Below are 14,975 nucleotides of genomic sequence, written 5' to 3'. Positions count from 1 at the left end.
TCAACCACGTCCGTTACTTTGCGGGTATAGCGACAACTGTTCATCTATGACGGTGAGTTCATGTCTTTCCGTCATATTTGACCAAAACTAATGAGGATTTCTGAGGCTGGAGATAAAAGTAAATGCAGCAAATGTTGTCATCAGTCACACCGCAGGAGAATCTGGCCTTGATCTCATGCCTTTGCTCTCCGTAATTCCATAATGCTCCAGGAGATTTAATATTCGACATGATTACCATGACAACAGTAATCTAATGAAATCAAAGGGGAGCTGGAAACATGGTGGATCTACCGGATCTTTCATACATGACCAACCGGCAACCCAATAATTCCTCTGTGTATATATAATATATTTCCCAGTGCAATATTTCAACACTACATTTAAAATAATATGTTCACATCATGCTTACGAATCAAAATGTTACGTTTTTTTCTTGAGGAAAAGAGAGCATGAATGCGCATATTTTAACTTTCCATGAATTTCTGTCCTCACAGTGTGAGAACTCCCACACAATCTTACAAGGAGGCAGAATTGCTGAAAGCACCGTAAATAGCAGTTTTTCGCTTTCTAATTGCCCGAAGATAAAAGAAACTTTTTAAGCAGCACTAAAAAGATATATTGTATTTTAAACGACAAAAGGGAAATGAGAGGAAAAAATCTGAACCAACTTTGGTTGAGAGGAAAGAACAAAGAGAGAGCTGCTTTCAGCCTTGAGGGTCATGACAAAGGGAAAGAGGAGAGGGATTACAGTAAAAAGGGAATGGAGGGGGGGGGGGGTGAGAGAAAGATTATAGTTAAGTGAAAACGTGCCAGGGAAGGAGTGAGTGTGTATATATATATATATATATATATATATATATATATATATATATATATATATATATATATATATATATATATATATATATATATATATACACACTCACTCCTTCCCTCTTTCTATTTGTGTACATCATATGATTATTGGCAGGTGCACTGGTCGACTTTGATCATGTGTTATCATTCAAGTATATAATAATTACCTTTATGTGTAATTCATGTAGGCTACTGGGTAGAGTGCACTGTGGCTGATTTAGTTACTCTGGAGTAACATGTAGAGTAGAGAGAACTCCAGTCGACCAAGTTGCCTAAAGCCCTACAGTGCAGCCGTCTCGCTGTGAGAGACAACACCAATGGGATGCTGATATTGACGTCTGTATAGCATCTGTAAGTAATATATAGCGATTGTTTGCTAATGTGCTTACCATCACAACTCATATCAAGGCTCATTGCTGCGAGTCTCCTTCCTGCCCTCCAGCAGTCGCACGTCGCTTAATTCAGCTTCAACACAAACAAATCACAGCAACCGACTCGTCATCACCGTCTCCATCATTCCCCGAGTTCTAGTATTGACAACGGTACAGTCCATTAGTTTTCAATGTCCTCGGCTGTCGTTCCTTCCAAATGATGCGTTACATCACAAGTGGTGTGAGTAGAAGATGCCTCCACAGACCTCTCCTCTTCACAGCATATTAAAAGGCCTTTCAACAAAGTAGGTTTTCAAACAGAGTAGATTCAAGCAACAAAATCTATTTGGCTTTGTTGTCGTTCATTTAATCTGTTCTCAAAATCTTTCCATGTCTTTGTTGCTGAAGTATGAAATGTATGTCGTTTGTTCGTGAAAGCACTTGATAATTACACGTCAATGAAATGTACTCGCGTGGAAATGTTCTGTTGATTGGTATTTCATGAATTTAAGAACAAAGACGGGATACATTGTGGGGTCTTATTACTCAAAGCTGTTTTATGTGGAAAGAAAGCCATCTTGTGCCAGTGCAGTGGTGAAATGAGTGTTTGATGTGTCTTGTTTCCTTCTATGGGCACTCCTGGGCTACAAAAGCACTGAATGCTTCAAAGCCACTTTGACATCACCGCCATCGACTCCTCTTCATGCTTTTTACTCAAACTCATCAACAGCTTACTGCAAAACCTTGCTCACTTTTATTCGAATATGAACACATTTCTTCCTTTTTTCATCACCTTATTCTTTGTACATCCGTGTTACTGTCAGGGAAGAGTGAACAAACGGATTCATTTACAAATCCTTTCATCATAAAAACACACTTTGCCTTCTTGCTGAATGCAGCTTACTCATTGAATGGAGCAGTGACTTACTTGAAAACATATCTTAACTTCAGGTAAAATCAGGGTGTGTATGATCTTTCTGGAAGATTTCATCAGAAAATAAATCTGCATGTGTTGCTTTGAAATACAACACCTATCACATGATTTAAGGATTTAAGGATTCCTCTCAACTATGAACCTCGGGGGACTCAGGGATCACATTTTCACAAGAGAGTTTGCATCATCACCTTAATAATCCCCATTCTCTACAGATGTGATGGAGGGGGAACTCATGTATGGAGGACAGCAAGCAGACCCGGCCAAGTCTTATTAAGAGCTGATCCGCCCGTTATTAAAGGCTTCTTTGTGGGATTCCTCTCTGGCTCGGCCGTGTGAAGGACCTGAGGAGCCCCTCCGGAATCTGGCTCCAATCAGGCTGTTGGGAGACTGAGACACCTCCGGTAGGTTGTGAGGTTTGCCATGCTGAGTGAAAGGTCGGGAAAGTATGGTGACAAAAGCTCAATGAGGCGCAAACAGGTGCGACATTTTACCTTCCAACTGACAGCTCCGAAAAGGATTTGATTCATTACGATTGGTTTTGAAAAGTGGTGCGAGGATTAAAAAAAAAACACAAAAAACTGTTGTTATTCTTGACTGGTGAATGTTTCGCAAATGATTTCGATAATTTGTGTCCCCTCATTGTTTTTTGAGTATTGATTTATTAGAAGATTATTCATTTCATTATTCAATATTCATTCAATCTGTAAAACATCAGAAAATAGAGAAAAGCCCCCATCACTGTCTCCCAGAGCCCAAGCTGACATCTGTAAATGTGTTGACAGGCTTTCAACAGCAACATTGTGTTCTGCAGCTATCCATCAGTGCCAAATACAGAAACAGGCTGAAAGTTAAAGCGCACAGCCCAAAGAGGAATACACAGATTTAATGAATCATTTAGAGAAAACATAAATAGACTGGCGGCAGGTAGGTCACGACATGCAGCTAGCCACCTTAGCGTCCAGCACAATGCATCCCTATTGCTCTCCTCTGGATGAGAAGATCACCTTCATGCACAACCACGTCAAATGTTTGAGTCTAGAACAACGTGTCTCACAGCATCCTGTGGGCCACACATTAAGAATACAGGACCACTGATTCACTGATTCATTCACTTTAAATAGGGTTGGCTTTCAGTTCTGGTTTTAATGCAGCCTGCACTGTTAGCTTTCCTTGTGAAATCCATTAGTTGCTTGATGCAGAATATAACTCTTGTGCTTTAAATACCCGACAAACAGCAGATTTCTTTCTGTTTCAGGGAAACCAATATGCTTCCATCATCAGCCTCACTTCAGTTTTTGCTTGTGTCTCCAACTGACATACTAAACTTAACTGATAGTTCTTGTCTTTTTTTCCCCCCGTGTCGTGATCCAGAAAAATTTTATGTAACATAAAATGATTGAAAGCGAAGCGCCGACACTCACCAAACATGTTGCCGATGTGCCCGTTCTTCGTCAAAGGCCGCAGCTCATTCTTGCCCCAGGCGTAGCGCTTGTAGTTGTCCCAGGAAAACTTCATCATCTGCAACATAAGAGGAGGGGGGGGGGGGGGGGGGGCAGACATACTGGTCACTTGACTGATAGCAAAAGCATCACACATCCGAAGCCAGACGTACTTGAATTGGCACAGCTCAAAGGCAAAGGCAATGATAGCTTGTTGATCAGACGGGCTTAAGGACAAGCAGCAAATTAACACACACAGAAACCGCAGCGCTAATCAATACCATTGGCATTTCCCCTGCAGCTTCTCCTCCTAAATTAAAGATTGAACAACGTCAGATGAAAAGAGAGTTTTATAGACGATAACGCATCTCAGAGAAGAAAGTGTTTCTGAAATTGACGCTCTGTACTCCTCCCCGACAGAAGACACTAAAAGTGATCTGGATGTGATTTGATATGATGTGAAGAAGGAAAACTCTCGACTCTTTGATGCAGTAAAACAGAGAAAGCAAGACGAGGAAGTGAAACAACTTCTGCTTAGAGGCACAAAGTTGCGCAATGCTCGTCTTGCTGCAGAGTTACAATTAGCTTAGAAGCCTGTCGGGGAAAGTTGGTTCATAATAATTGAATTCAATTCACGAACATCCAAAAAGAAAAAGGAAAATAAGACAATGCCAACATGCTCACAATGCCGGATCAAAAATCAAAATGAAGGCAAGAGTCAGAGAAAGTCTGCCCTATGCTGATAGCTCCCAGCTGATTACGTTCCACCGAACGGAGGAATCTATTGGAGATGCTCGTCAGCTGTTACCAAACAGATGTCACAAATCAGAATAACCAACACAGAGGCAATGGCAGTGCTGTAGGCTTGTGTTTCACAGGTGTAACGTTTACCATGTTCACCACTTAAGTTTGGCGAGTTAGGATGCTAACGTTTGCGAACGGGCACTAAATATAGGAGATGCATTGCCAAACTTTCCTGGCATAAAAAAATGTTGGTTGAGATATTAATCTGGACTAAAGTGGTGGAATAACTGAGAAAGTCATCCCTTGAACATAAGGGTTGTAAAATGTCAGTATAGTCTATCTCCATAGGTTTAAATGTATACATCTGTATCTTTCCCAACATCCCCTTGTTATGGAAATTGATTTCGATGAGGACGAGCTTCTTGGTTCTTTTGTTCTAGTTTGCATTGATGTCTCTTGAGTCCTGTAAGCCGTGTTTCCCAAGGATGCAGCCGCCATCATTACTTTTCCCAGCAAGGCAGCCGGATATTTTGAAAGAAATGAATGTTTTTTCTTTCATTTCATCATCAAAGAGATGCCATGATTCATGCGCATATGAACTAAATAGCTTTGAAATAAATTGAAAACTAATTCCATCTGCACGAATACTTGACTCGATCGCTTTCAACAACGCCGACATGAAATTCAATTGTCTTCAGCACGATCAAACAAACGCTCAGTGCAATCTGTCCAAAGACGGACAGATAGTCCAGGATAAGATTGTTTTTTTTTCCCCCGTCTTTGGATCTTCACAGTAACACTGAGGACATCTGTATTATCAAGACGACACAAGACATCGGTGTCTCCAGAGGTGGGCCGCTATAATCCTGAGAGAAATACACAACGTGAATTAGATTACCTGACGAGGCCTCCAGCTGCAAAATCCTCTCGCCCTAAAAAGCTCATTATAGACACCTCAGAGAAGACAGAGCTCCAGTCCTTTCTCACACTGAAACAAACAGGGTCCATAAAAGACACAAGATTTAGGGTGAATTATATGCCGTTAAACTGTTTCCAAGCCGCTGCGCCGGTTTAATTTGTGAAGCAACACATTTAGGCACGAAGAGCATTCAGAGGAAACAACACATTAGGGTCATCTTTGTTGTTTTCTCATCTTCTTATGTGGCATTACATCTGAGAAAGCAGCATATTAAACAATGGGTTTTTTTTCTACTTAGACATACTAATAATGTATGCAGCAGCAACAACCCCACAATATGATTAGAGGCAATAGCACCGACGTACGTTATGGTGGAAATATGTCCAGAACGATAATAATTCTCTTCAGAAAGCGCTGGCAGGACAGAAATACCCGGCGCTGGTGTTATTGTGTACCGACGGGATGTTCTGCCTCCCGGAATGAGAACCGGCGAGTGTCTCAAGTTATATTTGAAGCGTACTCCATCTTTTATAATGTCAACCTGTCTCGCTCCTCGGGCACCTTTAGAAGCAAAAGAACAAAAGTAAGACGGAGAAATAAGTGCAGAAAAACGTGGGATTTTGGTAAAAACTGTGTGTCACACTGCGTTTGTTTGAAGGACGGTTGTATGTCACACGGTCTGTGCAGAAATTATCAAAGTTGCATTCTGGAACCTGCGAGGGGAATAGGACTTTACAACCATGATCAAGTTAATGTCGGGGTACAAAACAGGCAGATGGTACGCTCAAACTGTCTGACTGAAGGCGCAGCAAATGTAAAATGGTAAAATGAATCAGCGACGACATGACTCCATAAAAGATGCTGAAAGAAAGGATTTAATAATGCAGCTGGCATTGAGGAACTATGATGGCCATTTCTCCCTGTTTAATAGAGGGATTCATCAAAACAATGAGCAGCTGATTAATCGGTAATAACAATAATCAAAAAAATAAAATAGCGACGGTCGTGTAATTTCACTTTTTCTCTTCTCTCAGATATCTTCTAACAAAATCTGTTGCATTAGTTTATTGTTGCAAAATTAACGTAGAGAGGAATTGAAAAAAGAAAAACATTGTTTACCAATTATACTGATGAATAAAACCTCCCAGTACAAATCATCACACCGTGTTAATTATAATTACTGGACTCTACAGAGCTATGTTTAATTCATTTATTTTATGAATATTTTAAGACAAATAAATAGACTTTGCCTGTTATGTATTACTGGCAGCAAGAAGATATGTATTTGACCCTTTAACAGATGTGCACATGTTCATTGAGCCGGTCTGGTCCCAAACAAAGGGAGTCATGGAAGCGTCTTTGGCTACTTTGACAGAGTACACTTGACCGAGTAAAGTCCAGTTCGTTTGATTTACTCGGGTACGGCTCACATCAGGTGTGAAAACCCAGGCACGGCACTCAAGACCTGTACAAGGAAAAGCTTTGTTTTAAAACCAAAATGTAAGCACGATAAAAAGACACTCGGTGAGAATGTCTGGCTCAGCTTCCTGCTGCTGCACACTGATGAAACACATATCTGGCATTGTGTTTTTCACACCCCTGCTGTTGCGCCCCGCGGAGGGTCAAAGTGTGGGAGGACCGGTGTCGCGCAGCCGTAGGACCGCTGATGTAACAACCAATCATCACAGCACAGAACACACACGGCGTTAATCAATAGCTCGGCTCGGACTGAGCGGCCCCCGCGTGGCCCAGGAGACGTGGCTGTGCAGAGATGAACTGGTGGGCTGAAGAATTTGGAGCTCAGTCTGGACAACTACTTAGAGCAGATCTTCTGAAGCACAGCAACAGTGATCAGTGAAGGAGCAATGAAATGAAACCGAAGTGATCGGTCTCAGCTTGGACTGGCATTGTTTATCATCCATTCTAAAGCAACAGAAAGCCAAACTGATTTAGGTAAGAAGAAACACGAGTTAAAATGTATTCATTCGCATTGATTTGGAGTAACCAAAGAACCGAGAGTATCACAATGAGAGACGTAGCAGTTTAACTACTACAAGACAAGGCAGCTGTTTAATCACACTCCACTCAACTGACTGGGTTAAAATCTTTTTGAACATTTCATTGTGCTTTCACTCAGTCGATCTGGTCCTCAGCTGCGCCTGAACTTTTTTTATTTTGATTTTCTATTCACTTACTTCACAGGGAAATACCCAAAAAGCAGAATAAAACGACATATCTGACTTGTGAATTCATACACAAAGCAACATGAATATACACAAGACAGAACAGCACACATCCACCAGCTCCCAATGCCACAGTCCTGCACATGGCAGTTAGCTGTAATCCATACGAAGCAAACAATAAATGGAAAAGAAAAAAAGCATGCAAGGAAAGGAAAGAATAAGCAGAAGATGTTCACATGTTTGATTATTAATGAGCCACAGCTTCAACCACTTAGTCAAAGAATGGGCGTCTCCATTCGTCATTGTTTTTGCAACACACAAGCCAGCTGTGTGCTTCTACTGTTCCGTTTTATAAAGTGAGCAGAGTGCTCTCTTCTTTCTCCTCAAAACATTGCCAAAACTGTGTAATCACTGCTGACCGCAGCACCTCCGCTAAAACACCCCGGATCATTCCATTCCACTTGAACAAGAGTCTTATGAATACACATAAAGCGCGCCTCAAAGCACACACGACACGTTCCCACCCTGCACGGTTTGTAATGCAGTGATTATGGTCGGTTCCACGAGCGAGGAGGCTTCGGGTGGATGGTGGAAAATAAATCATCCCAGCACCCTGGCATGGCAGCCCCGGAGACACTGCTGCGTTAACGAGGTGCTGTGTCATCACCATAAACCGGGGGGACCTTTGGCAGAGAAGATTCTGAATCAGCTTTCCCCTCGCCGCTTCCCCCTGAACTTCCAACCTCAACTTGCCCAGCTTCCAGTATTTGACCCTCCTCTGGAGCGCAGCCACTTCCTTCCCATTAAAAGCACATTTACGGAGAGCAGTGACGGAGCCTTGTAGGCCAGGGAGGTCTCATGCTGAGTCAGCACAAAACAAAGAGCCAAAGTTGGACAACCAGGCAGCACTGAGCTGCAGATCATTCATGCATGGAATTAATGAATGTCTGGAATCAATCACAAAATCAAATGACCATATCCACCGAGGATGTAGGTCTGCTTCAGTATGGTGTCTGGGGTGTGTGTGTTAAAAATAGGTTGTTGTGCCTTCCATTAAAAAATATAAACCTCTGCATTGTTGCGCACCAGCCTTAAAGACATGTTAAGTTACTTTCTAATAGAAGCAGTCTTTCCATCTTCACAACAGATCTTTTATCGTCACACAGCTAGGTGCTGTCTAATCTTTAACGTTTAATTATTGTGTCTTTTAAAAACTGGAGATCAAAAATATATACAGAAAACGAGGGCGGGTCAGTCAAAGTAAATACAAGCCATTACAGAGCGTTTACAGTACTAGTAGAAAGAGTAAGGCAGGAGACAAAGGAGCGGGGGGTGGGGTAGTGAAAGGAGGACATAAGAGAGGAGTGGGAAGTCATTTGTCTGCAATAAATTGCCAATTTGAGTGGTCTGCCTGGGGAAAGGGTTCCACTCTGCGGAGCACAAAGTGTCTTGTATGGATCATGATGGTGAGCCCAACACGCTTATTAGAGAAAACGAGTCCACAATGGTCCAAGCCCCTGTGGAAGGCTTCGCACAAGGCCCAACCACCCCCACCCATCTGTAGGTAAAGTCACTTGGTAACCACCAGAAAACTTTGCAGCAGAAGTTATTTTGAGAGGAAGATGTACAAGTAGATCAGGTCTAGAGCTCAAATGCACCAGGGAGAGGAGACCGGGAGCACCCGGAATAGATTCATCGAGGTAAGATGGGGAGAGCTGGAGTTTCACAGAATAAATTCATCTCTGATGAAGTGAGACTGATGACCAGATGTTTAGTTATTGTGTCACCTGCCAGGTGTTGGGATTCATTTCACCTCGAGTCAGCACCCCGATAGCCGAACCCAAACACCTGCCACAGTGTGCAAATGACAACTGTGTGTTTAGTCATTTTAGACAAACGGAAGGTAGAGTGTGTTAAATTGAGGTCGAATCTAAATTCCATGTGGAAGCAAAGATCACATCTACTCAAAATAATCTCCATGGCGAAGAGCGACGTTTCCCTGTGGTAAGATGGCCATCTTGACATTTTGCAAGTCTGCAGCAGATTAGGTGAGAGGAAACCCTTCAGACATTAACCACGGCCCGATGGCCACAACAAGTTACAACGTGGGAATAACTCGAAGAAAGACTCGTAGTATCATGGTTTTACGTCGTTTCTTCAACAGGAAAAAAAAAATTTGCGAAAAAATAAAAGTTCTGAGGTGAAAACTGATAATCATAGATCCCAAAAAACACAGAATCTTCTACCAGAGTTCCACAGTAATAATAATAATTTTCATTGCTACAGTTCACACCGGCTGACAGGAGTGGCACCAATGGGACACCTTTTGAATCCGACTGATCCCTTCCTATTCGAGCTGTTAGCTTTGAAACACCTTCCCTCTCCCCGTCTGCTTCTTCAAACAGAGGCAAGTCTTTGAACTCAAAGATGAACAACCTGGCAACTGCTTTCATCTTAAAATGAACTTGTCACTTGTCAGGAGGGAGAAAGTTGTTGGTTGAATTAGTTGTGTGCATTTTCCCTCAAAATAGCATTTCCACAGAAAACAGATGAAACCAATTCAGTTATTACATTTCTGTTGATAAGACTCAATTTGCATGCCAAAGGTTTGTGTTGTCGCTTAATTCTATTAGTATGATGCCTGCCTATAAGAGATAACCAATGATATATTTCTTTATGTTAATCGTTTATTTTCCCCCAAAAAATGTGTTGTTTTGTGAAGAGAAACAATAACCCACCAATACCTGACTGTCCTTATACAAAGGCAAGGCAAGTTTATTTGTATAGCACATTTCAACAACAAGGTAATTCAAAGTGCTTCACATAAAACCATTAAAAGCATCAAAACATAAGGTAAAAGAAAAGGAGATTTAAAAACAATTAAAGAAACAGTGTAAGACATTAAAGGAGATTTAAAACATACATTGAAACAATAATTGATGTCTCCCTGAGACATTGCGCTGCACGCAATCAACCATACACTGCCGCAATTCTGCAATTACTCGCACACAAACCACGTCTGGAAAAGATCTCTGCCGATCTGCGTTTTATAGTGTACATTCATGCAAACCATGAATGATGAAAGAAGCACTTCATAAAAAGGATTTGAAGTCATTTAAAATGCATTATGCATTTTTGCTGAACTATGAATGCAGGTTGAGGACAATTATGTCTTCCCTTTCTTTGCCTTTGAGGTAGCTGGGAGACATCAGTCACCTTGCCAGAACTGTTACCGACAGCCCAATTCTTAGATTTTAATGAAATCCCAACTCAGAAACCAGCCAATTTCAATGCTCAGACAATCATAACCCTCCACTTCCTTATTCTCTGTCACATTCACACACACACAACAGAGCAGGCATCTCCCTGCCTACACCCACGCCCAGTAAATCCCCAAAATATCATCTTCAATAAAAACAATGGGAGCCTTTGAGCGGCTCATGGCTAAATTAACACATCAATAATTCTCTCAATATGAATCTTAAACAAACACGCGGCGACGTCTGGGCTGCTGACTATAGAAACAGATGGTAATTCAGTGACTATGTCGTTCGAGATACGGCCAAAATCGGAGAACAACAGTTGCAAACTACAAGCTTAATATTATTCTTAATTTAAGGAGGAATTTTACAATAGTTCACATGTTTTACATTTCCATATCCATCCTTTTAACATGCTCATAACAACCATTTAAAAAGACAGTCAATCTATCCAAAATGAATGGCTGGTCTGGTTTCAGCCCCTGAACCACCGCCCATCTCAAATGTGTTCTGCAGTTTAAGCAGGTCTGGTGTGGTGTAGATGGGATTAAGAACACTAAAACAGACTTAATGAGCTATAGAGCTGCTGGTCGCAGCTAAAAATCAGCTGATGGTTTTTTTTCTGTCAAGGAAATGACAAGCATAAAGCAACAATATATCAACGCAGCAGATTAAAATGACTGGGAAGAAAAGGGAGAGTGGAAAAAATAAAAAGTTTCAGAAGTCACTTTCGAAAATAGAACAGATCTAATCACACCGTCTGAGCTTCTGGAAAAGTTTGAAATCCCGTATGAGAAATGGATAGCTTTAGTTTAATCTTTGTATTTCCAGTGACAACATCTAAAACGTCTCGGCCTGTTTTTAAACCAAAGCAGCTCGACCATTACTGCACATATATTTAGCAGAGCACAACAAATTGTATCATCGGTGTGATGTGAAGCATTAAAGCCCTTTGCAAAGCCTACAGGGGTTTATTGATCACTTACGTCTGTAGTATCATTTTTGGAAAAACAAAACTGGAGGGGGTGGGGGGGGGAGGATTTACCACATTTGAGATTATTGTCCCTACAAAAGGGATGCGATCCGCTCTACAGAAATGTCCGAATGCTCCCGAATGCTCCCTTGGCCCCTCAGATAACAGCTATTACACAGAAGTAGCAGAGGACTCAGGGGATGGGCTGACAAAGGTTGTGGGGAACAAGTTTCCCAGGAGTGCTGCCTAATTATTGAGTGCAGTGACACGCTTAGGTCATCTCACGATATATGTTGAAAGGGTGCTCGATACGAAATTCAGAGCAGATCTATTGCCTCCGCAATTTTGAGTGAAAGGACTAACATTACAACACAAGGTGTGTCAACACAAGTCTTAAGTATTTTAGGGTGGATCCATATTGTTCTCACAACATCTCGAAAACAAACATAACTATCAAAAACCAGGACCAAAGAGAGATTATATATATATATATATATATATATATATATATATATATATATCGACAGTGTTTGAGGGGACAATAGTGTGGAAATAGAAAATGCTGGCTCCAGAAATACAGTCCTGTGCAGACAAACCAAAGGTTCAAAGAGAAAAAGTTCAAAACGGACAACACCTTTACACCGCTGCAGCGGAAGGGGGCATTTTTATTGTCAGAGACAAAGAAGCGGTCCTTTCCTCCGACATAGAAAGAGAGCAAATTCTCAATATGAACAAAGGTCCATTTTTCTTCCAATGCCACATATAGGCTTCTAAAATACACAACACCAATGCTAACGGCAAGGGGCATACGAGTGCATCGTGATGAAGCTGAGTCCGTGGTGATTTTCTGTTTTTAAATTCAATTTCACTTTTGATCCATCAACAGCTTACGAAGCCATCAAACATGTGCCTAATTATAAGTGTGGAAACCTCCTGCTGTGTTACTTGCACCCACTCACTCCTGTGCGGGGGGGGGGGGGCACTTATGGACTTGATTCACTGCGACACCACTGTTTATGGCTAATGAACAGAATCCCTTGTACCGGAGGTTCTAGTATAGAACTTATTGTGCCAGAATGTGACAGAAAATGTGCATAAATATTAGATTTGATAGATGGAGTATGAAGCAGCTCCATTCCCACTGAAGTAACCCAGGCAAAGAAAAGTATGCAGCCATGGTTGGATTGAAGCGCGTCGAATAAGCCAAATGCTTGCGCATTAAAAAGCAGATGGCTTTTGTTAATGTGATTTTAATTGTTACACAAGAACCACAACTACAATCAGCCTCGTCTCCATGTTAGGCTATGTACAGAGAGATTTTCCGCCACAACCGGTTGTCGGTCCCCTGTGCCGCTCGACCGCCTCAGACCAGGAACACGGCGTTAAAGCAGTTTCTGTGTCTCAGAAAAGCTTTTTCGTGCTCAAGTCTCAATCCATTTCACCCTCTAAAGTGTGTCCTGGGAGCAGGAGAAAATGAGTGAGAGTCTGTGCAATGCCTTGCTTTTCTGAGCGAGGCCATTACAGAAGATCCGCAGAGACGGAGCGAGAGGTCCGTCTTGGCTGTTTTGTGCGAGATTATTGTTTCACCCCTTGATCCTTTGTAGTTTTATTGCTCTCCGTTTCTCTTTGCTCGTTTCCCTCTCGCCTTGTTTGTGCTTATACCTTAGCCCTCCTATCTTTTACTCTCTTTACCGTTTCTCCGTCTATTTTTCCATCCCTCCCACTTTTCTGCCACCGTTACTTATTCCTCTCTGGTCTCATCGTAAATCTCGTGCTTCTATTTTTCGGTTTATCCAACGAGCTCGTGAAAAAAAATCACTTTTCATTCGGTGGACTGTATTTGCAGAAAGACGCCAGCGGAGGCCTATAACTTGCCATCTGTCCGTTTGCGTGAATGACTTTACCACAGATGGACAACGGTTCTGATTTAGGAAGACAAAAAAAAAAGCTCAACATGGACCCATAAATATAAAATATGTATGGCCGTTCAGTGGTTTCAGCTTTTAGAGCAGAGAAGGCTCAATGACACACTTTTCAGCTACAAATAGCTCCTTTAGTCAACAGATACTGTTGATTCTGATATTTGCCAAGTGCAAGCAGCCCTATCCGTTGTGCAGGGATTCAAATGTGTTTTTTTCCCTCCTGTGTCTCCGCAAAATGCTGATAAGTCCCAGAAAGACTCATATTACAGCCTTCGGTCTCTCTCCCCCCCTCTCGCGATCATACCCTGGGGCGCGTGTGCGTGTGTGTGTGTGTGTGCGTGCGTGTGTGAAAAGAAAACAAAAACAAAGAAGGATAGAAAGTACGACTCGGATTGACAATATGAGAAAAAGCACTGAAGCAAATGGAGGAGAGCGCGTCCGTTATTAGGCTGCTCGGCGGCGGTTTCGAGGCAGGTGTCGGCGTCTCCGCTCGCATTATTTACTCGGCGGGTTGAGCCAGGCGGTGGAACCTGCAGGTAGCCGACTCTAAGCAGCACAGTTTATCAAAGATTGTAAATACGGGCCTGATGATGAATGTGTGCTCTGTCATGTCCCTTGTCTCACGCTGAGAATGTATGTGACAGAAATGATGAACCGCAATCAGCATTAGCTAACGCCTACGAGCAGCAGCGGAAGAGATACGAACAATCATCAACGTCTTAGGCCGGGTCCTCAGATGGGGTTTGATACTGATGATCGCAGGATGGTGCAAGCAAATACGGAGTTGCACAAACACAACTTCAATTTCATTTCTCAGCTGAATTCCCGCAGACGTTCCTCCCTTGTGATTTAACTTCCTGCAGCAATCTTGTCCAGTGTTGATCAATGACAAACAGGGAAAAATCCAAACCTACCGAAACACTCCGTTCCAGATGGATGCTTTGTTTTTCACTGGCAACACGTTGATTCGAGGTGGAAATCCAGGCCTGATCCAGACCTGGTCAATATGTGGTTTTAGCTTGAAGGCTACAATAGCAGAGTTCTTTTAAATACATCTGACAACCTTTAACCCTTTATAACCCCTGTAAGCAGCTGCATATGAAACTTTAAGTTCTGCCTCCCTTACACATTCTCTCTGCTATTTGTCTGCAACATTCACGAAGCAAGTAAGAGCGAACCAGCAGGGCCAGACTAACGCACTTGAGGGGCCCCGAGGCAAAACATAGCTATGGACCCGGATTTTGATGAAACACAATTAATTATTTTGAGGAATATATACAATCGCATCATCAACATCTCCAGAACACGGCCTTAAAAGGAATGGCTCATCATTTTTGGCAAACACACTGATTGGCCTTCTGGAGGAGAGTCA

At 42.1% G+C, this 14,975-nt stretch overlaps 1 protein-coding gene across 2 annotated transcripts in view; it reads right to left on the bottom strand.

The window, feature by feature from the left end:
- LOC306781804 (mannosyl-oligosaccharide 1,2-alpha-mannosidase IA) overlaps positions 1 to 14,975 on the bottom strand; it is a 137,637-nt gene that overhangs the window by 72,608 nt on the left and 50,054 nt on the right. For both annotated transcript variants that reach the window (XM_079274828.1, XM_079274827.1), the window contains exon 2: positions 3,585 to 3,681. In XM_079274828.1, coding sequence (XP_079130954.1) covers positions 3,585 to 3,681 — 97 coding nt within the window. The remainder of the gene's footprint in view (positions 1 to 3,584; positions 3,682 to 14,975) is intronic.

Source organism: Melanostigma gelatinosum, assembly GCF_949748355.1.
Source record: "Melanostigma gelatinosum genome assembly, chromosome: 9".
Classification (NCBI taxonomy): domain Eukaryota; kingdom Metazoa; phylum Chordata; class Actinopteri; order Perciformes; family Zoarcidae; genus Melanostigma; species Melanostigma gelatinosum.
This window is presented reverse-complemented; position numbering and strand designations above follow the sequence as displayed.